The following is a 26523-nucleotide window of genomic DNA, read 5'->3' on the forward strand; positions in this document are numbered from 1 at the left end:
ATGGCCTCTTTAGACCCAGCTCCTGCCTCCCAGCCTTCTCTCCAGGCCCTGAACTTTCTCCGTAAGTTGAGGTAGCTGGGACTGTAGGTATACATGACGATACTTGGCTAATTTTTAAATTGTTTTGTAGACATGGGGTCTCACTTTGTTGGCCAGGCTGGTGTCAAACTAATGGCCTCAAGTGACCCTTCCACCCCTGCCTCCCATCCTAGAGGTATGTGCCACCACAAGGAGCACTTGTTCAATTTTCTAAAGAAAAAATTTCTAAAGTAAGGCTGTGGGATGATGGCAGGAAGATAAAAGAAAAACGAAGAATAAGTTAAAATGACTTATTCACACATATTCTTTTGACAGCAAGAAGAACTTTTAGTATATACATTCCTTACAAACAAACAAACGGCAGATAAACAATGTTGTATAGGAACTTCAACACACACTGTTCAATATTCCCACTTTGCTGACATAAGTTATGGAAATTTCATGGTTTACTTGAGTGTCGCTACCAGTATTTTGCTTCTCTGATGATTTTTATCAACTTCCTCATCTGTTAACTTCTCTCCAAGGTACGTCATGTCACGACATACTGCCGCTGCACGAACACGGCCAGTGTCTTCCTATTAAACATGTAGAATGCTTTCCTAATTTCTCTTTTTACTCTCTGTCTTTGTGTTCTGCATTTTCCTTACTTTTATTGTCAGAAGCTCCAGAAAGTCAATCGTACTAATTTATCACGATTTGCTTTATTAATTTATACTTTGCTTATATGGAATTTTGCCCAACAGACCTCATTACAGTTTCTAACCTGTTTTATTTTGTTTTGTTTTCTGAGACAGGGTCTCCCTCTGTTGTCCAAGGCTGGAGTGTAGTAGTGCTATCGCAGCTGACTGCAGCCTCAACCTTCCAGGCTGAAGCGATCCTCCCACCTCAACCTCCCACGTGGCTGAGACTACAGGTGCTTGCCACTATGCCCAACTAATATTTGGAATTTTCGTATACGTGGATTCCAGAGGGGTGACAGCGAAACGTGAGTAAGCATGGATTTTGGTATATGCAGAGATGGGGGGCTGGAACTAATTCTGTATACTGAGGGACGGCGACTATATGTTTTTACAATTACGCTGTAGGATACATACTGTTGCATAGCCTTGAAAATAATAATTTTTAATTGAGTGGAATGATAATAATAATATTGCTAAAAGTAGCAGCTGGCCAGGTGTGGTGGCTCACACTGATAATCGCAACACTTTGGGAGGCTGAGGCAGGAGGATGGCTTGAGGCCGAGAGTTTGCGATAGGCCTTGGAAACAAAGGGGGAGTCACCATCCCTACAGAAAAATACATGAATTAGCCGAGTGTGGTGGCACGTTCCTGTAGTCCCAGCTACTTGGAAGGCTGAGGTGGGAGGATCACTCGAGCCCAGGGAGGCTGAGACTGCAGTGAGTCATGATCAGGCCTCTGCACTCCAGCCTGGGTGACAGAGTGAGACCCTGTCTCAAAACAACAAAAAAGTAGCAGCTAACATCAACCGACCTTTTATACCAGGTGCCTATTGATATCATAGTTTAATTTCTTAGAACTGTTTCTTATTTCACTTACCAACTCTGTCTTCAGTTACTCCCAGATTTTTACTGTGTTTGTACAGATGACCTTTTGTTTAGATTGAATTGTCTCCCCAGAAGTAAGATTACTGTGAGTCATGATGAATGGACATTCTCATTACCCTTGATGTAAATTGACAGGGTTTTGGGTGCCTCCCAGCTATAATCTTAGCACTTTGGGAGGCTAAGAGAGGAGGATTGCTTGAGGCCAAGAGTTGGAGGAGGCAGTATGGCAGTATGGTGAGACCCTGTCTCCATTATTTTAAAAAATTGACAGGCTTTACCCTGGAAGGCTTATACACAATTTAAACACCCCTCATGGTAAAAGAAAGTGCCCATTTCACTGCACCTTTGCCAGCACAGGGTATTATAATTTAGTAAGTCATTTTTTGTTTGGTTATTTTAAATAGACAAAAGACCTCATGTTACTTTACTTGTCACATTTCAACATCTTTCCTTAGCTTATTGGCTCTATTTCTTTTCTGTCTGTAAACGGTTGTTGTTGTTTTGTTCTTTGAGACAGGGTCTTGCTCTGTCACCAGGCTGGACTGTAGTGGCATAATCATGCCTCGCTGCAGCCTTGACCTCCCAGGCTCAAACTTCAGCATTCCGAGTAGCTGGGACTACAAGTGTGCACCACCACTCCCAGCTAACTTTTTTCTTCTTTTGGATAGAGACAGGGTCTCACTGTGTTGTCCAGACCGGTCTCTAGCTCCTGGCCTTAAGCAATCCTCCTGCATTAGCTTCTCAAATTGCTGGAATTTCAGGCATGAGCCACCATGCCTGGCCTGGGCTAGTCCTGTATTCTCTAGCGTTCTCTTTACTTTGTGCTAGCCAATCTCTCATTATGCTGTTCACCTGTTATAATGAATAATTCTCCGTATTAAATTTTACCACTTTAAACTTTTGAGTGGTTTATGCTTCCTGATTGGACTCTGACTAATATGTTAGGAAGGGTCCCAGGAGATAAACCCACACAGATGGGATTTGGGCATAGGTTTGGTTTCCCAGGGGGCAGTGCTGAGCTCTTTGCCAGTGGGAAATGGGATGCTGGTGATTTCCAGGAAGTGACCTCACAATGACTCAAGCTACCACTTACTGTTGATTGTGATGAAATGCCAGCTGAGGCACATGCCTTGGGAGCTAAGTGGTTGCTGCCCTTGACCACTATGAAGACTGGTGTGGGAAGGGTCGCTTTGGATGCACTTGAGCAGGGGTCCCCAACCCCTGAGCCATGGAGCCATAGGGAGCCACACAGCAGGAGGTGAGTGGTGTCGAGTGAGGGAGTGAGGGAAGCTTCGTCTGTATTTACAGCCACTCCCCTTTGCTCACATTCCCGCCTGAGCTCCACCTTCTCAGATCAGCAGCAGCATTAGATTCTCATAGGAGAACGCACCCTGTTGTGAACCGTGCATGTGAGGGATCTAGGTTGCGCTGTTCTTATGAGAATCTAATACCTATTGTTCTGTCACTTTCTCCCATCACGCTCAGGTGGGACCATCCAGTTTCAGGAAAACAAGCTTAACACGCCCACTGATTCTACATTATGGTGAGTTCTATAATTATTTTATTATATATTGGATATATAATATATATTTATTATACATATTAATATATTAAATATATTATTATGTATTGTAATAATGGAAGTAAAGTGCCTAATAAATGTAAATGTGCTTAAATCTTTTGGCCCAGCTCCTACGTCCCGGCAGCCTCTCCAGGCCCAGAACTTTCTCCAGTCAGCCTCTACAGACCAAGCTCATGACTCACAATGGCCTATTTAGGCCTATACCCTACCTCACGGCAGTCTCCGCAGATGAGCCTACTGCCTCACAACAGCCTCCACAGGCACAGCTCCATCGTTACAATGGCCTCTTTAGACCCAGCTCCTGCCTCCCAGCCTTCTCTCCAGGCCCTGAGCTTTCTCAAGTCGACCTCACCAGGCCCAGCTCATGCTTCTTTGCAGCCTCTCCAGGCCCAGCTCCTGCATCTTGGCCCCTCCAGGCCCAGCCTCTGCCTCCCGTCTGCCTCTACAGTCCCAACATCTGCCTCACAGCAGATTCTTCAGGCCCAGCATCTGCCTCACTGTGGACCCCCCAAGCCAAGCTCCCAACCTTTCAGCAGCTTCTACACACCCAGCTCCCGCCTGCCAGTGGCCTCTTCAGGCCCATGGGGCTCATTCCTCACAACAGCCTTTCCAGGCCCAGTTTTTCCCTTCCGGTGGCCTCTCTGGGCCGAGAACCTCCTCAAGTCGGCCTCTCCAGACCCACTTGCACCCTCCGGGCGTCCTCTCCAGGCCAAGCTCCTCTTCCTGGCTGCGTCTCCAGGCCCGACTCCTGCCTCTCAACAACCTCTTTGGACTCAGTGCCTACCCATCTCCTGGCGTCCTTGGTCGGCCCACAGCTTCCTCAAGCCAAGCTCCCCAGGACCAGGTCAGGCCTCACGGTGCCCTCTCCAGGATGAGCTCCTGCCCTCCGATGGCACGTGCAGGCCCCAAATGGTCTCCGGTCGGTGGGCTCCTCCACGCCAAGCTTGGGCCTCCCGGTGACCTCTGCAGGCCCAAGTTGTCCTGAAGTTGGCATCTCCCGGCCCTGCCTCCCAGCAAGTAAGCAAGCTCTTTTGGCTCAACTCCTGCCCAGCTCCCAACCGCCTTTGTGGGCCCCGAACTTTCTCCAGCCAAGTTCTTCGGGCCTAATTCCTGCCGCCCGGTGGCCTGTACGGGCCCAGCAATGGTTGGAGAACGGCCTCTGCAGGTCCCACTCTTGCCTCCCAGGGGCCTCTCCAGGCCCAGCTCTTGACCCCACGGCGGCCTCCCGGGGCCAAGTCCCTGCCTGCCTCCCAGCAGCCCGCGTGCAGCCCAGCTCCTCCCTCACGGTGGCCTGTTGATGCCCATGCCTCTGGTACCCTGCCCAGAGGCATGATCCCCTGCCACACACTGGCTCCTCCCACGCTGAGAGAGGTCAGCGTGAGCCCTTGCCTCACACCGGCCCCTCCCACGCTGAGAGAGGTCAGCGTGAGCCCCTTGCCTCACACCGGCCCCTCCCATGCTGAGAGAGGTCAGCGTGAGCCCTTGCCTCACACCGGCCCCTCCCACTCTGAGAGAGGTCAGCGTGAGCCCCTTGCCTCACACCGGCCCCTCCCACCCTGAGAGAGGTCAGTGTGAGCCCTTGCCTCACACCGGCCCCTCCCACGCTGAGAGAGGTCAGCGTGAGCCCCTTGCCTCACACCGGCCCCTCCCACGCTGAGAGGTCAGCGTGAGCCCTTGCCTCACACCGGCCCCTCCCATGCTGAGAGAGGTCAGCGTGAGCCCATAGCCTCACACCGGCCCCTCCCACACTGAGACAGGTCAGCGTGAGCCCTTGCCTCACACTGGCCCCTCCCACGCTGAGAGAGGTCAGCGTGAGCCCTTGCCTCACACCGGCCCCTCCCACACTGACAGAGGTCAGCCTGAGCCCCTTGCCTCACACCGGCCCCTCCCACGCTGACAGAGGTCCGCGGGAGCCCCTTGCCTCACACCGGCCCCTCCCACGCTGACAGAGGTCCATGGGAGCCCCTTGCCTCACACCGGCCCCTCCCACTCTGAGAGAGGTCAGCGTGAGCCCCTTGCCTCACACCGGCCCCTCCCACCCTGAGAGAGGTCAGTGTGAGCCCTTGCCTCACACCGGCCCCTCCCACGCTGAGAGAGGTCAGCGTGAGCCCCTTGCCTCACACCGGCCCCTCCCACGCTGAGAGAGGTCAGCGTGAGCCCCTTGCCTCACACCGGCCCCTCCCACGCTGAGAGAGGTCAGCGTGAGCCCTTGCCTCACACCGGCCCCTCCCACGCTGAGAGAGGTCAGCGTGAGCCCCTTGCCTCACACCGGCCCCTCCCACCCTGAGAGAGGTCAGCGTGAGCCCTTGCCTCACACCGGCCCCTCCCACGCTGAGAGAGGTCAGCGTGAGCCCCTTGCCTCACACCGGCCCCTCCCACCCTGAGAGAGGTCAGCGTGAGCCCCTTGCCTCACACCGGCCCCTCCCACCCTGAGAGAGGTCAGCGTGAGCCCTTGCCTCACACCGGCCCCTCCCACCCTGAGAGAGGTCAGCGTGAGCCCTTGCCTCACACCGGCCCCTCCCACCCTGAGAGAGGTCAGCGTGAGCCCTTGCCTCACACCGGCCCCTCCCACGCTGAGAGAGGTCAGCGTGAGCCCTTGCCTCACACCGGCCCCTCCCACGCTGAGAGAGGTCAGCGTGAGCCCTTGCCTCACACTGGCCCCTCCCACGCTGAGAGAGGTCAGCGTGAGCCCCTGCCTCAACAGGCCACCGTGAGGGAGGAGCAGGGTCGCACGCGGGCTGCTGGGAGGCAGGCAGGGACTTGGGCCTGGGAGGTCGCCGTGGGGCGAGAGCTGGGCCTGGAGACACCCCTGGGAGGCAACAGCGGGGCCTACAGACTCTGTTCTCCAGCCGGAGCTGGGACTGTTCAGGTACTGGGAGGCGGGATGTGGGTCTGAAGAGCTTGGTTGCAGAAACTTCGGGGTCTACAAACGCAGGCGGGAGCTGAGCCAAAAAAGCTTGTTTGCTGGGAGGCGGGAGATGCAGCCAGGAGGAACAGCTGTGCCTGCAGAGGCCGCCATGCGGGAGGCGGAGGCCGGGCCTCCTCAAATCGGCCTCTCCAGACCCACTTGCAGCCTCCCGGCGTCCTCTCCGGGCCCAGCTCTTCCTCCCGGCTGCGTCTCCAGGCCTGACTCTGGCCTCCCAACAACGTCTTTGGACTCAGCTCCTGCCCAGCTCCCAGCGGCCCTGGTAGGCCCACCACTTCCCGAAGCCAAGCTCCCCAGGCCCAGCTCCGTCCTCTCGGCGGCCTCTCCAGGTGTAAAACTTCCTCGAGTCAGCCTCCCCAGGCCCAGCTCCTCCTGCCTCCCAGTGGCCTCTTTCAGCCCAGACCAGCTCATGGCTCTTGGCGGCCTTCCCAGGCCCCGCTTTTGACTTTTGGTAGCCTCTTCAGGCCCAGAACTTGACCTCCAGTGGGCCTTTGCAGGCCCGGCCTCCTGCCTCTCGAAGGCCTGCACGGGCCCGGACTCACAGCGGACTCACAGCGGACTCTCCATGCCCAGCTAGCTCTTGCCTCATTGCAGCCTCCCTAGTCCAAAGCTCCTGCCTCTCGGCCGCTTCGGCAGGCCCAGCTCCCGCCTGCCAGTGGCCTCTTTAGGCCCAGCTCATTCCTCACAACGGCCTTCCCAGGCCCCGTTTTTCCCTTCCGGCAGCCTCTTGGCCTCTAATTTGTTTATCTTTTGTGTATAAATCCCAAAATATTGAATTTTGGAATATTTCCACCATTATGTAAATATTTTGGTAGGTGATTTATTTGGAGTGAGTTTCTGCACCAAGCCCAAATTTTTTATTTTATTTTCCTTATTATTTGATGTTAAACAGGTTTAATGACGGTCATGGCAACTTTTTGGCACAATGAAAAATATCGCCCATGATCAACGTGTTCTGTTCTGGGGAAGGGGGCAAAGGCAGGGTGAATCACTTTCTTAAAAAGTATAGCTCAAGTTGGGAGTGCAGAGGGAATGGGGAGAAAACCCTCCCGCTGCCTGTGTCAAAGTGCAGGAGCCCCCACCCCCATACTCACCTGAGTCCAGCCCCTCTGGGGAAAGAAGGGGTGCATGAACTCCCCCTAGTCCACAGGCACCTCCCTGTGGCCCAAGGCCCTCTTCACACTCCATCTTGTAGCCCCAACAGGAGCTATTTTCCAAAAAGTGAAAAGTGAAAAGCTCTGAAGGTCCCACAATTCATGGTATGTACAGGGGCTCGGAGGAGGGAAACTGCCCAGCTTTCCCCCGGCACAGCTGCAAGGGTAGGGGGTATAGATAAGAGGAGCAGGCCTTGGCCAGGCGTGGTGGCTCACGCCTGTAATCCCAGCACTTTGGGAGGTGGAGGCAGGCAGATCACGATGTCAGGAGATCAAAATCAGCCTGGCCAAGATGATGAAGCCCCGTCTGTACTAAAAATACAAAAATTAGCCGGACGTGGTAGCGTGCACCTGTAATCCTAGCTACCCGGAAGGCTGAGGCAGGAGAATGGCGTGAACCCGGCAGGAAGAGGTTGCAGTGAGCCAAGATCGCACCACTGCACTCCAGCCTGGGCGACAGAGCAAGACTCCGTCTCAAAAAAAAAAAAAAAAAAAAAAAAAAGAGGCAGGCCTTATTCCGTCCCAAACTGAAAGGATTAAATGGCTTTACCTGGGAGAAGATAACCATCCTGCCCTCCATTGCTACCCCCACATACTGTCCATGTTCTCAGGGGGATCTTCTTTGGGGTCGCCCACCTGCCTGTGGTAGTTACGGAGACCCCCAGGTGTTGAGGCAGGGCTGGGGAGTCCCCTTCCAGCCAGGCTGTCAAGGCCCCAACTCTGAGGCAGAGGCAGTGGCAGGGCAGCCAGGGTTGCACCAGAGCCTGAGCAGGGTGAGGTGGGGTCAGGCAGGGCTGGGAGTCAGGGCAGGGGCAGCAGCAGTGGACCCGCTATGCACACATCTTCTCCAAGGTTTGTGTGCAGAACCTCCTGCCCATGCTGCCCCAGCAGCTTCAGTTGGCACCTGCCCCAGTCCAGCCTCTGGGACCCATGCAGCAGCTCCCAGCGGGCCTGCACCCACCACCAGCATCCATTTCACCTGCAGTTGAAGATCCGTGAGGTGCCCAGAAGATCATGCAGTCATCCGTGCCACGGAGCGGCCCGTGAGGCTGAGGCTCCTCCCACTGGACCGCCCCCCAACTGGCACCACTGCTGCCCCTGCCCCTACTCTCAGCCTCACGTGACTCTCAGGCAGAGGCAGTGGTGGGGCAGCCAGGGCAGCGTCAAGAGTCTGAGCCAGGTGAGGTGCGGTCAGGACCCCCACAGGGCTGGGAGTCAGGGCAGGAGCAGAACAAACCTTGGAGGGGAAGATGTGTGCATAGTGGGCCTGGAGGGCGGCTGTGGCCTAGTGGATGGGAAGAAGCAGTGGGCCTGGAAGAGCTGCATGATCAGGGCCGGCACTGGTCCAGGGCGCGTGCAGTGAAGAGGACAGCGCCTTCTCAGTCTCCGGTTCCCTGAGCCTGTCCTCGGCTTCTCCACCTGTACAGGCAAAGGGGAAGCTGTCCCCATCACACATGGCACACTTGGGGGTGTTGGGCTTTGGGCTGCAGCTGGAACATCTTCTCATCTTGCATTTGGGCGTTGTGGGGTCCTCCAGTGTGGGATCCATGTCCGTGGTGTTCCCTCTGCCCCGACCCTGAAAGCCCAGTCAGTTTCTCTTCAGGCTCTGCCCCCCGGGTGGCTCAGCCCAGCTCCTGCCTAGGAAAGCCTTAGTGTTGGGAGGGACCCTGATGACTGAGGAGCCTGGTAGCTCCATGTCACCCACACTTTCAGGTCTCTTGCACCAGAAGGTGGCAGGATCCATTGGGAGGAAACAGGTCGCCTTGGAAGGCGTCCGTGGGTCCCCATCCCCAGGGGTAGGAGCCATAGGGGGCCCGCTCTGCTGCCTTGACCATACTCCTGGGCTTTGAAGGCTCCTGGGCCCAGTAAGAAGGAGGTGGGTGCCAAGGTTGAGGAGGAAGCATCCGAGTATGTGTAGGAGGAGGACAGGGTGGGACCATAGACTTTGCCAAAAGCTGCAGGTGGATCGGGGGACCCTGGGGGCTCAGGATCCAGCAAGGGGCGGCAGGAGTAAAGGAGGAAGGAATGACAGGTGCAAATACCTTCCCACCAAAGCCCTTGTTGCCCTCTGGCTCCTCCCCAGAGTTGTCCCCACTCTCAGTCGGTCACCCACTCCTTGAAGTTGAGATCAGTGTCAGTGGTGCTAAAGCCATCATCAGCAAAGACATCATCACCCCCTCCTCCTCATGGATGACCGTGTGCTCCTTGTCACTCGCTATGTCCTCACTGGCCATGTGCTGGGAATGAGCAGCTCAGGTGGACAGCAGCAGGGCTGCCCACTGGTCACCTCCCTCACCAGGGGCTGCAAAGTGGCCTGGAGCTCCATACTGAGTAGAAGGCTTTGGGCCAGAGTATGATGCAGTGCCAGACACCACCTGTGTCAGTTCCTGTAGTGCCTGATGGTCTATTTCCCTGCCGTCCAGGCTGTGTACCCCCCTGTGGGAGAAGGCTTGGGCCAGGCTGAGCCAGGTTCCCTGACTGTGCAGTTAACGCAATCATCACAGGGTCCTGCGGGGACATTCATCCTCAGCTTACGAAGATGACCGGATTAAGAGATTAAAGTAAAGACAGGCATAGGAAATCACAAGGGTATTGATTGGGGAAGTGATAAGTGTCCATGAAATCTTCAGAATTTATGTTCAGAGATTGCAGTAAAGACAGGCCTAAGAAATTATAGAAGTATTAATTTGGGGAACTAATAAATGTCCATGAAATCTTCACAATTTATGTTCTTCTGCCGTGGCTTCAGCCAGTCCCTCCGTTTGGGGTCCCTGACTTCCCGCAACACGTTTCTCTCTACTCACAGACTTCTGACCAAATGTGTGTGCAGAGTTTCTACACCAGTTCTCCAACTCTCTGGATACCAACCGCATATCCCACAATTCCATTCTGACACTACCTAGAGTTAGTGCAGAACCCACAGGTTAGGGGCTCAGTCCCACAAGACCACCCTCACTTCAGATGCCAGTTGCAAGTCCTAGATTGTCACCTGTATCTTGACCAACCAGTTAGAAATCACGGTTTCCCATGACCCTCTTCTTGAGTTTAATGATTTACTAGAACTCACAGAACTTAGAAAAACAGGGTTTTTTTCTTTTCTTTTTAAGAGACAGGGCCTCGCTCTGTTGTCCAAGCTGGTGTGCAGTGGTGCAATCATAGCTCATTGAAGCCTCAACCTCCAGGGCTCAAGTGATTCTCCTGCTTCAGCCTCTCAAGTAGCTGGAATTACAGGGTTCCCACCACCACATTTGGCTAATGTCTTTTATTTTTTGTATAGATGGGGTCTTCTTATGTTGCCTAGGTTGGTCTCAAATTCCTAGGCTCAAGTGATTCCACCCACCTCTGCCTCCCAAAGTGCTGGGATTACGGGCATGAGCCAGCGCATCTGGCCACCTTATTTTCTATTACTGGCTCGATGTAATGGCTCCATCTCAGGAACAGCCAATGAAAGAGATGCACAGGACAAGGTAAGTGGGGAGGGGCACAGAGCTTCCATGCCCTCTGTTGGGCACACTACCCTCCCAGGACCTCCTTGTGTTTAGCAACACAGAAGCTCTCCAAACCCTGCTGTTTGGGTTTTTATGGAGGCATGATTGATAAAATCATTGGCCATTGGTAGTTAAGTCAATCTCCAGTTCCTTTTGCCTCCTGGAGTTCAGCATGTGAGGCTGAAAGTTCCAAGCCTCAAAAAATGTGGTTGGGGCCAGGTGCGGTGGCTCACTCCTGTAATCCTAGCAGTTTGGAAGGCTGAGGCACATGGACCACTTGAGGTCAAGATTTTGAGACCAGCCTGACCAACATGGTGAAACCCCGTTTCTACTAAAAATAACAACAGTTAGCTAGGCGTTGTGGCACACCCCTATAATTCCAGCTACTCGAGAGACCGAGGCAGGAGAATTGCTTGAATCCGGGAGGTGGAGGTTGTAGTGAGCTGAGATTGTGCGATTGCACTCCAGCCTGGGCTACAAGAGCCAAACTCCGTTTTAAAAAAAAAAATGTGGTTGCTTTCTCTGGCAGCTAGCCCTCCTCCTGAAGCAATCTAGGAACTTGCAGCCACCCTGTTAGCTCAACAGCATCCCACATGCATTCTTACCATGCTGCAGATCTGAAAGACCTTAGAGGCCCTTGTGTCAGGAACCTGGGACTAAGACTAAATATCAAAACAGAAAATGCTCCTATTACCTCTGTCACGAAGGGCTTTATAAGAGCTTTGGAAGCTCTATGCCAGGAACCAGGGGCAGAGACCAAATGTATATTTCTTTTCTTATATTGGAGACAGAGTCTCACTCTGCCACTGAGGCTGGAGTGCAGTGATGTGATCATAGCTCACTGCAGCCTTGACCTCCTAGGCTAAAGCAATCCTCCCACCTTAGCCTCTCCAGTAGCTGGAACTACAGGCGTGCATCACCATGTCCAGCTGATTTTAATTTTAATTTTGTAAAGGCAGGGTCTTCCTATTTTCCCCAGGCTGATCTCTAACTCTTGGCCTCAAGCAATCCTTCCTCTTTGGCCTCCCAACATGTTGGGATTACAGATGGGAGCCCCCATACCCACCAATCACAAGGATCTTTATAAGAGAAGGCTTTTAGGGTTTGAGGGTTCGGGTTCGGGTTTGAGGGTTCGGGTTTGGGTTTGAGGGTTCGGGTTTGAGGGTTTGGGTTAGGGTTAGGGTTAGGGTTAGGGTCAGGGTCAGGGTTGGGTTAGGGTCAGGGTCAGGGTCAGGGTCAGGTTTAGGGTTAGGGTTAGGGTTAGGGTTGGTTTTGGGGTTTCTTCATAACTATACACAGTTGTCTCTCAGTTTTCACAGGGAATTGGTTCCAGGACCCCCTGCAGATACCAAAATCCATGGATGCTCAAGTTCCTTTTATAAAATACAGCAGTGTCAGAGGTGTTTGAACCAGAGCTACTCCATCTTGAATAGGGGCTGGGTAAAAGAAGGCTGAGACCTACTGGGCTGCATGCCCAGTAGGTTAGACATTCTAAGGCACAGGATGAGATAGGAGGTTGGCACAAGACACACGTCACAAAGACCTTGCTGATAAAACAGGAAAATAGATTGCGGTAAAGAAGCTGGCCAAAACCCACCAAAACCAAGATGGTGATGAAAGTGACTTCTGGTTGTCCTCACTGTTCATTATATGCTAATTATAATACATTAGCATGCTAAAAGACACTTCCACCAGCTCCATGACAATTTACAGATGCCCTGGCAATGTCCAGAAGTTACCCTATATGATCTAAAAAGGGCAGGAACCCTCAGTTCTGGGAACTGCCCACCCCTTTCCCGGAAAACTCATGAATAATCCATCCATTGTTTAGCATATAATCAAGAAATAACTATAAGTATAATAAGTGAGCAGCCCAAGCCACTGTTCTGTCTTTGGAGTAGCCATTCTTTTATTCCTTTACTTTCTTAATAAACTTGTTTTCACTTTACTCTATGGATTCACCCTGAATTCTTTTTTGCACGAGGTCCAAGAACCCTCTCTTGGCGTCTGAATCAGGACCCCTTCCCGATAACAGTAGTATTTGCATATAACCTACACACCTCTTCTCGTATACTTTGAATCATCTCTAGATTCCTTATAATAGCTAATACAATGTAAATGCTATGTAAATAATTGCTATCCTGTATTGTTTAGGGAATAATGACAAGGAAAAAGTCCGTACATGTTCAGTACAGATGCAACCAACAATTTTTTCCCCAAATATTTTGGATCCACAGTTGATTGAATCCACGGATGTGGAATCCCATGGTTGTGGAACCCACAGATGTGGAGGGCTGACTATATCTATATCTAGGTATAATGTTTAGGTCCTTCTGCTTTGCTTTTTAATTTTTTGTCTCACACAGAATTTTATGTTTCTTTAGGACTGTGACCCACATTACATATGTCTCTCCCTTTCTCAATACACAGGCAAACACAGCACACATGAGGCTTTGCACATAGTAAACACACAGTAAATATTAATTGACATATAATAACAGCCATAATTCAGTCATTCAATAAGCATCTATTAAGTATTTCTATGTGACAGGATTGTGCCAGACCCTGAAATTGGAAGTGGACAACAAGAATAAATAGGACACAGTTTAATGAAGGAGACAGACATGCCAATAACATTACAATACATTGTGATAAATGCTCTGATAAAAATATGCAAAGTAGTGTGGGAGCACAGGGGAGGGAGAAACTAACTTTGCCGGGGGAGTTCAGACAGGCTGCACAGAAAAGGCGAGCTCCAACCTTCAATTTAAAGGATGACAAGACTCACCAGGTATCAGGGGTGTGGTGGGTGTGGAAGGCCTTAAAACAAAAGGGAGTCATTTCCAAAAAGCCACAGAGATGTAAAAAGAATGATGAGGGGCAGGGCTACAATCGGAGCATTGGCATGCAGTGGTGAGCACAGGGAGATAAGGCTGGAGAGAGAGGGAGCCAGACTGCAAAATGTTTCAAATGCCAGGCTGAGGAGCTTCACCTTGACCCAGCAGGCAGGAGATCCATCTCAGGTTTTGCAACAGGAGAGAAAGTAGGTCAGACCTGGATTTGAGAATGATCATACTGGTGGCTGGCAGCTCAACTGGCCACAGCATTTGGCCCTTGTTTCTATATTCTGCCCCTGGCACTGGTGTTTCACTGCTCTCTGGAGAATTTCAAGCAAAGAATGATGAGTTCCCAGGAACAGTTAATTCCCTTTACCGCTTCAGACCAAAGCAACCACATTCTCAGAATATAAATTTACTTTTGCGTACTTTCACGTAGGCAATCACAGTAAAAATAAACGCTGTTAATTAGTGTTGGTCTTAAAGACTAACAGCATTTAATTTCTCCCTTCATGAAATAGTATTGTTTTTATAAGGAGTCAGAGAGGAAGAGAATGGGGGCAAGCAAAATATATGAATAAAGCAATGACGGTAGCTTAATTAAGTGAAAGTCTGCCAGCTGCTGGGAATAAGACCCCACAGCCTTATTTTGTTTGGATTTCAAATTATTCTTTCTAAAAAAAGAGAAGAATCGTGTCTAGTAGTAATCCTTCTACACCCTTTACACACACACACAAACTTTTAGGCAATCCAGATCTAAATGGAATTGTTTTTCAGGCCAACAGTGAGAAGCAGTGGGAGCAGTTGGTAGTGGCCCTCTGAACCTTGCTAACAGCACCTAAAGTACTTTACAGATCTTGCAGGGAGTGTGGAGAATGTCCTCAAGTTACCCAAAATGGAAAGAGAGGTGTAGGGAATGGAGAATGCTCTAACGCTCAATCTGGTTCTACCACCCTTTAGCTAGTCCTATAGAGCAGGGAGGGGCCCTTCTATAAACTAAGAACACTAATTTCTCAAATACCATGCTCTGTTTTTCAGGACCATGATCTTTAGCAGACCAGGATGCAAAAATCTCATTCCAAATAGCTGCTGTTTCCTTTTTCCAGTGCTTTGAGGGAGAAACAATTAGCCCGTTCATTTCAACTGTTGACTTATCTCTAGCCAGTGGGCGCAGCAGTTCAAGTTTGGATTTGGAAGTCAGACCTCCTAGGTTCTGATCTTTGATCCATAAGCTTCTCTGTGGTTTGGGGCAAATTATGTAACCTTTCTTGGCCTGAGTCCCCCATCTGTAGATGAAAGTAAAGGAAGCATCTACATCAAAAGTTGTGAAGATGAAATTAAACAATGGATATGTCTGGTATAGAATGAGGACTTTGTAAATACTAGCATCATCAGCAAATGTCAACATATCTAATGACCTACTCATATTTACCTAGGAATATTAATTAGTGTGAATTGGTTTACTACATCGCCTTTAGACTCTGGGTCATAAAGTAGTCAAAGAACACCAAACCCAACATTTGTACTCTTCGAGGAGGAAACTGAAGCTCAGTGATCTGCCCTTAAGCCCCTGCCTCTTTAATGGCCAAGCTGAGACCAGAGCCCATGGTTCCAGGTTCCAGTTAAGTGCCCTTTCCACCATGGTATGTTTTCCTCTGTGAGAAAAGAACGTGGAACCACAGAAGGTCACAGAGTGCCTAAGAAGCTCATGGTCAGTTACACACCCAGCTCCTAGACTGTGTTTGATTTAGGGTTGGAGTGACCAATTGCCTGAGTTTGCCCCAAACTGAGGGGTTTCCTGGGATGTAGAACTTTCAGTCCTAAAGCCAGGGCAGTCCCAGGTAAAGTGGGCAGTTGGTCACCTTCTTAGTTCATTTGCGCTGCTATAACAGAATACCATAGACTGAGTAATTTATAAAGAACAAAAATGTATTTCTCCCAGCTCTGAAGACTGGGATCAAGGTACCAGCTGGTTCTGTTGTCTGGTGAGGGGAATTCTATGCTTCCAAGATGGCATCTTGTTGGTGCATCCTCCAGAAAAAAGGAACAGTGTCTTCACATGGTGAAAGGGACAAAGGGAGGAGAGAGTATTGAAATCCTTGCATCGAGTCCTTTTATAAGGGTATTTAATCCCATTCATGAGAGCAGTCACCTCCTAAAGGTCACAGCTCTTCATACTGTCACATTGAAGATCAACATGAATTTTGGAGGGGACAGTATCATTCAAACCATAGCAGTCCCCTTCCTTAAGGCAAACCCCCGATAAGTGTAAACAAATGTCTCCTGAGTACCAATCAAGTCTTTATATGAAAGCAGCTTGTTTATGCTGGGAAAGGGAGACATTTGAGGAGGGAGAAAAAGGAAGGATCTGGTCCTTTTTGTCAACAATGAGATATCTGATTTGCAAGAGAACTATCCTTTCTTGGTTAAAAGAGAAGATGCTCAAAATGGACCCTTGCTGAGAAAAGAAAAACTGAAAATTAAAGATGAGCAACGATCAACTTTATCTAAAGGAAAAAAGCCAAAAGATTAGCCAATAAAACACAGCCACAACCCAGATGCAGTCTTGACCTGGTTCATTTTTCTTGGAGGCCTCATCTGAGATGGGGAATGAGGGCTCTCCCTTCAACGTGGGGAGGAACAACTGCACCATTACAGGGCAAGGACATGCCCTGTGGCTGTACCTCCAAGCGCTGCCCGGAAAGACAGACCCTAGTAGAGAAGCCAGTTTCAAGCCTGAAAGTGACACTGATGAATGGTAGAAATGGAAGGACAGAAGAAAAATTGCAGTTAGCCAGCTGTTTTCAAAATAATTGAAGGATTCTTATTCAGTGAGTCATGGTCAGCCTAGAAAGACAGGAAGTACAGAGCTATATTTCAGGGCCCAAGAATTAGCTGTGCATAAATAGCTATCACTATCCCTACCAAACAAAACTTTATTTCCATGAAATCTAGGGCTGCATTAAACTGGAAAAAAATGCCTTTCTGCCAGAATTTATGTAAAATTGTGTCTTAGCAATATGGTCTTTGTTCAGTGGGTTAAACTCTGAAGCATGTGGAAGATATTTGTTCCCTTTTTAACGACAATAGTTTACTGCGTAAACTCTGCCTGATGATGAGAGGTAATAACCATGCCCATAGTTAATTTTTCCTTCCTTTTTGGAAGTTTCCACTTCTATGGAAAACTTTTTCAGGTTATCTTGGGAAAATCACAGCCCTTCTCAGGACCTGTGTCTCCTCCTGAACCTGGTGAATAAAAGAGCTCATTCCTGTTTTTCCAGTCTATTTTATGACAGTGTATTAACGGAAATATTTCACCTATGCTCTCCACACAGCACTGAAGTTCCAAAAAATCTTAGACTGTTCTTAGAACTTGTTCTTAAAACCTGTAACGGGCCAGGAGCGATGGCTCATGCCTGTAATCCCACCACTTTGGGAGGCCGAGGCAGGTGGATTGCTTAAGCCCAGGAGTTCAAGACCAGGGAAACATGAGGAAACCCTATCTCTACCAAAAATACAAAAATTAGCCAGTCTCATAACCTGTCTCACAATAAGTAAGTAAATAAATAAATAAATAAAACCTGTAACAGACCCAGGGCAAGGCGAACAGGCAGGTTCCTTGAGCTCCCAGAAACTGGGTTTAGAAGCCCCACAGACAGATTTGCCAGAATTAACCAGACCAACCCTCCAACAACCAGACACATATTAAAGGGGCAGAGAGGTTGCCATCCACCTGGTCCTTATCCAGTAGCTTTCCAATTGTTTCTATTGCCAATCCATGCACAAGTTATTCCTGCAGCTGGGCCAAAACCACTGAACCTGAAAGAATAAGGTCCATACTGCCCCATGATGAAACTTGGTAGCAAGTCTGGGATCTCCTTCCTCAACAGGGCTGTGAACATGGATACCTTCAGCATGAAATCAACTAGCTAGGAATATGCTGGCTGTTCATTCCCATTCCCATCCACAGAATACTTTTTCTGATCTGCCACTGCTGCTTACCTAAGTATGCTCAGCAGGGCCAAATGTAGGCAAAATTTAACCATAGATGAAGTCTGCCTGAGAGCTTCCTTCCATTTCTCTTTGAGTACCCTGGCATGATTTTGGCTATGCCAGTGACCTCCTGCTGTCCCATGGTCAACAGGAGACCACAACCTGAGCACCCCAACTAGAATTGCCTTTCCATGGTATTATACTCTAGGCATTTCCCAACTGTTCCCTCTGTAGAATTACAACTCTCTGTCCCATTCTTTCAGGACCTTTATGGCCGAGAAGCTAATGAATCTTAGTTAATGTAGATGCTAGAAAGGGATGCTGGTATAATATATTTGTACTTTAACTGTGCCCTTTGCTTTTGTAAAACAAAGAAATTATATAATAGTGGAACCAATATCTCATCCAAAATGCTCTTCTAAAAGTAGGAGAGCTGGGATTCAAAGTGGCCTGACTCTAGGTTGCATTCTCCCACTGTTGCAAATGGATGGGGCCACACTCTAAGTTACATTTCTTAAAGATGTGATAGCTGTTTTGATCTGATGTCCTCCAGCTTTTTCTAATAATGCCTTATTTTGAGACATTCAGTTGAGCAAGAAACGTCTGGTGACTCTTTGCAACATTTTCTGGTGGAACTTCCTGGCTTTCTCTAGGAGATCCATGATATAAAATAGGACATTGCTTCAATTGCCATTAACCCAAGAGTCAGTCACTGCACTGAAACAATTCTGAACAAGAACCATCTTTCATATCTATTTGTGTATACTTTTCTAACTCACATGCTCCAGGATACAGACAGGCCTAAAGAATTCCGAAGACATTTCCAGCCAACTGAGCAGAACATTTCCCAGATTGCCAAGTGAAGCTGAGAGATATTAGGATAATTTGAACAAATAATCATGGACAGATCATTCCTGGCTCCCTGAGCCATGATGGTAGAACATGCTCATTCTGCTTTCTTCCCAGCTCCTCGTGGCATTCACTCAGTCCAGAGTCCCAGCAGTTAGATACCAGGCTGTTAATGTTGAGAATGCTCCCTTTTGTTTAAGTTGGAAAGAAATTTTGGCAACTTAGTGAGTGTAGTTTTCATGAAAGAGAAAGCAGAAGCTGTCTTAAAAGAGTCTGGGGGGGAAAAAATGTCAGTAAGAAGGACACTTACTGCTTCAATCAAGTTTTGTTTTGGCTTTGGTTTGGGGGATTTTTCCCTTTCTATATAAAGTCTCAATAAATATTTCTTAGGAAGAGGAGTAGAACACTGGGGTAAGTAATAGGGAAAACATTTGGTAACTGTTCCCTTTGTCTTTATCTCCTCTTCAGACCTTCTTCACTTCACTTTGATTACAGATAGAAAATTTATTTTATAAATCTAAAAAGAAAAATAAATAGATACAACCAAATATTTCTTAGTAGCTCTCCTTCAACAATTTTGCAAAATAAGAGAATGCTGTGTAAGCTGTCCATAAGTCAGAGCTAGGAAAGAATCAAACAGCTATCAGGTTCCATTATAAACTAAAAGTCTAAGAGCCAAGAGATTAAGACAAAATGGAAAGGGGGATGTCAGTGGGTTGCTGTGGTCATGAGCAAGCCAATGGTGTAGGAATCAAAAGGTCAAATATTACAGGAAGGAATGAACAGGTTTCATGGGTTAGAGTGGACTAGGGTCAGAAGCCAACAGGTCAGGTCCATCCAGGGACTGGCAGTACAAAGTGGAGACCCTTCCATGTGTCCTCATCCTGGGTGAAAGGCTCTATTCCACACTATTTATAAATCCTACCTAAGCAAAAGCCAGGCTGGGGGGTTAACCTGATGATAAAATGGATATTTCTGATAAAGAAAAAAAGAAAAGGAAACAAAAAAATATTGAACTCATAGGCATGCCAAATACTTGACATAACACTTAGTCTTTACAATTCTTGGAGAGATAACATATGCTATATTTTCTGGCTGCCTCACACCTTTTGTGCATCTTACTATGTTCGGGGAATTTCCCATCTTGTGAGTTTTGTGTCCTCAGAGTAAAGTCAGAAAATTTGCTTCCCTAGAGACCTTGGTAGTTGGAACACAGGCATGAAGCCCAGGATCTGCCACTAAGATGTACCCAACCTAGAAGTTAATTAGAAGTAATTAGCCAGAGGAAGGACGTGATGCCTGGGACTCATTTTCTGACAAGGGTGGTAACAGGCTCATCTAGTTTTCTGGGGAACCAGTTGTTGTAAGATCAGTTCCTGGTCCAAAAGTATCAGTGCTGGCAGAGCTGCAGTAGAGTTTGAGGTCCTAGCAGCCACTTCATGCTCTCAGGGAAAGCAAGATCATCAGCTTCTTTATTGGGTCACTTCTGCAGCATAGTGTCAGGCCTTGACCCCAGAAACTTAGCCTCAAGCCTGCCTCTCCCAACTACTTTGTACAGGCAATAATCTTTTTAATTAGCTCTTTATCTGTTCAATCAGCCACAGTCAGGTACTATTGCTTACAACTAAGAACCCTGAGTGTTAAAAATAAGTATGCTACTATGCCTTTTTACTAAAAAAAGACCAAAGTTGAAAGATGACAAGTTACTGGGCCCAACTGGCCCACACACACCACTGGGAGCTCTAAAAACAGGCCTGTTCAGCCCACTGCCACTCCTGTCATTGCCCAGTCACATCATCCAGGGCCCTAGGGATCTGGAGATCACCCTGCCCTTCGTGCTGCCACCGACATTCATGTTCACCATCAGGGAGCCTGAAGGCAAGCACACCCCACCTGCCACTGCTGCCCATACGTGTCTCCTAGAGGACTAGGGACTGGCCTACCCAGCCTGCCACCACCAGCAGCAGCAGCAGCAGCAGCAGCAGCAGCAACAGCCTTCTATATGAGCCATCTGGGGGCCTGGGGCCTGCTTAGCTCACTGCCAATGCTGCTAGCACCCGCATGTGATGCTTGGGGGCCTAAGGGTTAACTTTGCACTGCTACTGCCACTGCTGATGTCACACACACAACCTAGGGGCCTGAGGACTTGATCACCTAATGAACCCACTGATACCACTGCTGGCACCCAAGAAAGCCACCTGAAGGCCCAAGAATCAGCTTGCCTGGACCCACTACAACTGGTGCCTGCATACACTACCCGGAAACCCAAGGACCAACACACCCAGCCCACCACCACCACTAGTGCCTGAGGACCAGCCCTCCTGGCATCCTTGTCCCTAGCAAAACCTCACCACAGCCTCCATTAACAACCATAGCTTAAGCTACTGTGCAACTTACAGACATCATTGACACTGATTATAGCTGACAAATCATATGAAGACTACACTACTTCGCCCACCCAGAATCAAAGCCAAAACACCATACCCAACCAACACCATAGACACACCTACAGAAAAAAGTCTTTCCCTCCAGAAGCTAATCCATAAAATTGGAAGAACTGACTGTTACACTAGATGCACAGATATCAATGTAAAAACCAAAAAAAAAACCATAAGAAAGAAACTTGACACTTCCAAAGAAACACAATAATTCTCCAGCAACAGAATCCAACAAAAAGCAAATCGTAAAAACCTGAAAAATAATTTAACGTAATGATATTAAAGAAATTCAGTGAGACACATGAGAATACAGATAAGTAATACAAAGAAATCAGAAAAACAATACATGATCTGAATGAGAAATTCAACAAAAAGATAGATATCACAAAAATGAATCACACAAAAACCCTGGAACTGAAGAATTCATTGAATGAAATAAAAAATATAATTGAGAGCTTTGACAATAGACTAGCTCAAGCTGAAATTTTTAAAAAATAGCTCAGTCAGATTAGAGAAAGAAAGAAAGAAGGAAAGAAAGAAGGAAAGCCTATGTGACAAATAGGAAATCATAAAGCAACCAACTATTCAAAGTTTTGGAGTTTCAGAAAAGGAAGTAGGCAAAAACATATAAAACTTATTTAATGATATAATACCCTAAAACTTCTCAAGACTTGCAAGACAACTGGACACCTGCATACAAGAGGTTCAAAGGTTCCCAAATAAATTTAACCCAAAAAATTCTTCTCCAAGGAATATTATAGTCAAACAATGAAAAGTCATAGACAAAGAGAATTCTAAAAACAGACACAGAAAAGCATCAAGCCACATATAAGGAAATCTCCATCAGAGTAACAACAGATTTCTCAGCAGAAACCTTACAGGACAGCAGAAAATGGTATGGATGATATATTTAAAGTGCTGAAAGCAGTGGGCAGGGGGTTGGGGGGGGGAGCGGCAACCTGTCAACCAAGAATACTACACTCAGCAATGCTACTTTTCAAAAATATAGGGAGAAATAAGTGAGAGAATTCATCACCTGTAGAGACTGGCCCTACAAGAAACGCTTAAGGGAGTTCTACATCTTGAGGCAAAAGCATGATATCTACCATCATTGAAACATAGAAAAATGTAAAACTTGTTGGTAGAGCAGACACATAAATAAAAGAAAGGATTCAAATGTAACAACTACAAAAAACTACCAAACTGCAATGATAAACAATAACAGAAGAGAGGAAGACAAGATATACAAAACAACCAGAAAACAACAGAATGATAAGAGTAAGTCCTCACCTATCAATAATAATCCTGAATGTAAACAAATTAAATTTCCCACTTAAAATATATAGACTGGCTAAATGAATTTTAATAACCCAACTATATGCTGCCTACAAGAAACTCATTTCACCTGTAAAGAGATATAGACTGAAAGTGAAGAAATGGAAAAAGATATTCTATGCAAACAGAAATTTAAAATGAACAGGAGTAGCTATACCTATATTAGATAAAACAGACTTTAAGTCAAAAACTGCAAAAAGCCTGGCCACAGTGGCTCACACCTGTAATCCCAGCACTTTGGGAGGATGAGGAGGGTGGATTGCTTGGGCCCAGGAGTTCAAGACCAGCATGGGCAATATGGCAAAACCCTATATCTACAAAAAATAGAAAATATTATCTGGGCATGGGTGCGCCTGTAGTCCTAGCTATTTGGGAGGCCAAGGTGGGAGAACCACTTGAACCCAGAAGGTGGAGGCTGCAATAAGCCATGATTGTGCCGCTGAACTTCAGTCTAGGTGACAGAGTGAAAAAAAAAAATACCTACAGAAAGAGACAAAGAAGTGTGTTATATAATAATAAAAGGATCAATTCAGCAAAAGAATATAACAATTCTAAATATATATGCCCCCAACAGTGGAACACTCAGCTCTATAAAGCAAATATAATTAGATCTAAAGGGAGAGATAGACTCCAATACAATAATAGTTGGGGACTATTAGCACCCCACTTCCAGCATTAGACCAGATCATCTAAACAGAAAATCAACAAAAAAACATTGGATTTAAACTGCACTTTAGGCCAAATGTACCTAACAGACATTAACAGAACATTTTATTCAACAGCTGCAAAATGCTCATTCTTCTCATTAGTACATGGAATATTCTCCAGGATTGACCATATGTTAGGTAACAAAGCAAATCTCCACAAATTTTTTAACATTAAAACCACGTCAAGTATCTTCTCAGAACGCAATGGAATAAACTAGAAATCAATTACAAAAGGAATGTTGGAAACTGTAAAAATGCACGGAAATAAAACATCATGCTCTTAAACTATCATTGGGTTGATGAAGAAATTAAGAAGGAAAATTTTAAATTTCTTGAAACAAATAAAAATAGAAATACAACATACCAAAATCTATGAGATACAGGAAAAGCTTTGCTAACAGGGAACTTCATAGCAATAAACACGTGCATGAAAAAAGTAGGAAGACTATAAATGGACAACCTAACAATGTACCTCAAGGAAGTAGAAAAGCAAGAACAAATCAAAATCAAAATGACTAGATATGGACCAGGTGCAGTGGCTCACACCTGTATTCCCAATACTTTGGGAGGCTGAGGCGGGCAGATCACCTGAGGTCAGGAGTTCAAGACCAGCCTGGCCAACATGGTGAAACCCTGTCTCTACTAAAAATACAAAAATTAGCCGGGCATGGTGGTGCATGCCTGTAATCCCAGCTACTCAGGAGGCTGAGGCAGAAGAATCACTTGAACCCTGGAGGCAGAGGTTGCAGTGAGCCAAGATCGCGCCACTGCACTCCGGCCAGGGTAACAGAGCAAGACTCCATTTCAAAAAAAAAAAAAAAAAAGATACTAGAAATGAAGAAACAAAGATCAGAGAACTAAATTAAACAGTGACTTAAAAAATACAAAGAATTAATAAAATGAAAAGTTGGTGTTTTGAAAAGACAAAATCAATACACTGCTAGCTCAACTAACCAAGAAAAGAAAGACCCAAATAAATAAAATCAGAAATGAAAAAGAAGGCTTTACAACTGATACTACAGAAATAAAAAGAATCATTAGAGACTATTACAAACAACTATACGTTAAGAAACTGTAAAACCCAGAGAAAAAATAGATAAATTCTTAGATACATACAACTTATCTAGATTGAACCAGGAAGAAATAGAAAACCTGAACACACCAATAACAAGCAACAAAATTGAAACAGTAATAAAAAGTCCCCCAACAACAACAAAAAAGCCCAGAACCAGAGTCCACCAAACTTATGCCAGTTAGGATGTGGAGAAAAGGGAACTCTTATACATTGTATGGGGATGTAAACTAGTATAACGCAACCACTATGGAAAACAGTATTGACAGTTCTCAAAAAACTAAAAATAGCTGGGTGTGGTGGCTCACACCTGTAATCTTAACATGAGGGGGCTGAGGCAGGAGGATTGCTCGAGCACAGGAGTTTAAGACCAGCCTGGACAATATAGTGAGACCTCATCTCTACACAAAGTTTTTAAAAATTAGCCAGGCATGGTGGCATGTGCCTATAGTCCCAGCTATTCGGGAGGCTGAGGAGGGTGGATCCCTTGAGCCCAGGATGTCAAGGCTGGAGTGGGCCCTGACTGTGCCATTGCACTCCAACCTGGGAGACAGAGTAAGACCCCATCTCATTAAAAAAAAAAATTAAAAATAGAACTACCATATGACCCCGCAATCCTACTACTGGGTATCTATGTAAAGGAAAAGAAATCAGAATTTCAAAGGGATGCCTGCACTCACAGGTTTTTCACAGCACTATTCACAATTACAAAAATATGGAACCAACCAAAGTGTTCATCAATGGATGAATGAATAAAGAAAATGTGGTGTATATTTACAAAATGGAATACTATTTAATCAATAAAAAGAATGAAATCCTGTCATTTGCAAAAACACAGATGGAACTAGAGGTCAGTGTGTTCAATGAAACAAGCCAGGCACAGAAAGACAAATACTGCATGTTCTCATTCATATGTGGGAGCTTAAAAAGTTGATATTGTAAAGGTAGAGAGTAGAATGATAGAGGCCAGGCACAGTGGTTCACGCATGTAATCCCAGCACTTTGGGAGGCTGAGGCAGGTGGATCACTTGAGGTCAGGAGTTCGAGATCAGCCTGGCCAACGTGGTGAAACCCCGCCTCTACCAAAAATACAAAAATTAGCCAGGTATGGTGGCACATGCCTGTAGTCCCAGCTACTCGGGAGGCTGCAGCAGGAGAATTATTTGAACCCAGGAGGCAGAGGTTGCAGCGAGCCAAGATTGCACCACTGCACTCCAGCCTGGGCGACAGAGCGAGACTCCGTCTCAAAAAAAAAAAAAAAAAAAAAAAAGACTCCATCTCAAAAAAAAAAAAGAGAGTAGATTTATAGACACTAGAGGCTGAGAAAGGTGAATGAGTGGGGAAAGGAATGAAAAGAGGTAGGTAATGGGTACAAACATACAGTTAGATAAAAGGTATATGTTCTATTGGTCAACAGCAGAGCAGAGTGATTATAGTTAACAACAATGTATATTTCAAAGTAACTAGAAGAGAGAACTAGAATTGTTCCCAACACATAGAAATGATAAATACTCAATATATAAACACTCAAATACCGACTTGATCATTAAACATTCTATATGTGTAACAAAATATCACATGTACCCCATAAATATGTAAAATATTATGTATCAATAAAAAGGGAAAAATAAGTAAAGGTTTGCTGTTATACTATTTTAAAAAAGAAAAAAGACATTAAGTTTCTAAAAGGACGAAAACATAGGTAACTTGCCCAATATACAGCTCATGAGTAGCAGATACAGGATTTGAACCCAGGACTATCTAACTACAAAGCTGGTGTTGTTTCCAATCTATTAACTGGAAACAGTTCACAGAAGGAACACTCTGTGGACTGAGATAAGGAATGGTCTTTCCATTTCCACTGACTTTAAATACCTTAGTAGACAGAACACCTTTTTCTCTTTGCTTGTGCTCATTTTTCTGACTTAACCGTGTGCCAGTAAACATATGGGGGATGCTAAAGATAAACCAACACTACTGATTTCCATTGCTACCTTCAAATATTGTCATTCACAGTTTGTGAGGGGTGGGACCACTGTCTGGATTGCTGAGAGGGTGGCCAACTGTTTGCATTTTGTTTATCATTGCTTTTGATGAGTCACAGAGAGTTCTGCATTATTCATAAACTTTAGATTGGAATAAAGTTCCCTATGCAAATTCTGCTCACTGGTGGCTTCAATCCAGGATTGAAATAAACAGCAGCAGATAATGAAGTAGATAGCCCAACTTGTGTTTTCAATTGGTGTGAACTAATGCCCAGATAACCAGAGAGAGGTTGGGAGAGTGGGTTTTAACTCAGAGTTCTGTCACATATATTATAAAATGAAAATTGGAATATTGATAGATACATGACAAATCTGAAATAATCCATTAGGCATCTGAAAATTCCAATAGCCTTTAAAGTGAAAAAAATAAAAAGGAAACAATCTCACGCAGGTGTTAGGAGTTAGAGCTGTTCCAATCAAAATGTGAACTAGCAAAAATCTGTCTTAAAGCTCTCAACCTCCCATTCTTCCTCCCTTTATTCCTAAGTGGTGCT

At 46.6% G+C, this 26523-nt stretch overlaps 1 protein-coding gene and 1 long non-coding RNA gene across 4 annotated transcripts in view; one reads left to right on the forward strand and one right to left on the reverse strand.

Moving 5' to 3' along the window:
* The window catches only part of LOC109025748 (uncharacterized), a 169953-nt gene that overhangs the window by 20859 nt on the left and 122571 nt on the right, over positions 1-26523 (reverse strand). Inside the window, exon 9 of one of the 2 annotated variants that reach the window (XR_010129999.1) lies at positions 15344-15643. The exons of the other annotated variant lie outside the window; for it this stretch is intronic. This is a non-coding gene — a long non-coding RNA (uncharacterized lncRNA). Of the gene's footprint in view, positions 1-15343; positions 15644-26523 lie in introns of those variants that run through there. 2 annotated transcript variants of the gene reach the window in all.
* On the forward strand, positions 2637-6915 carry LOC134756800 (putative uncharacterized protein FLJ44672). 2 transcript variants are annotated; one of them, XR_010129997.1, is made up of 3 exons: positions 2637-2861; positions 3089-3146; positions 3293-6915. XR_010129997.1 is itself a non-coding variant. In XM_063695931.1 (2 exons), the coding sequence occupies exons 1-2, from the start codon at positions 3144-3146 to the stop codon at positions 4058-4060; spliced, it is 771 nt and encodes a 256-aa protein (XP_063552001.1). In that variant the 5' UTR covers positions 2868-3143; the 3' UTR covers positions 4061-6915. The 2 variants fall into 2 exon arrangements, 1 of the variants encoding a protein (XP_063552001.1); XM_063695931.1 differs by lacking the exon at positions 2637-2861 and having other exon boundaries at positions 2868-3146.

This window comes from Gorilla gorilla, chromosome 12, assembly GCF_029281585.2.
Source record: "Gorilla gorilla gorilla isolate KB3781 chromosome 12, NHGRI_mGorGor1-v2.1_pri, whole genome shotgun sequence".
NCBI lineage: Eukaryota > Metazoa > Chordata > Mammalia > Primates > Hominidae > Gorilla > Gorilla gorilla.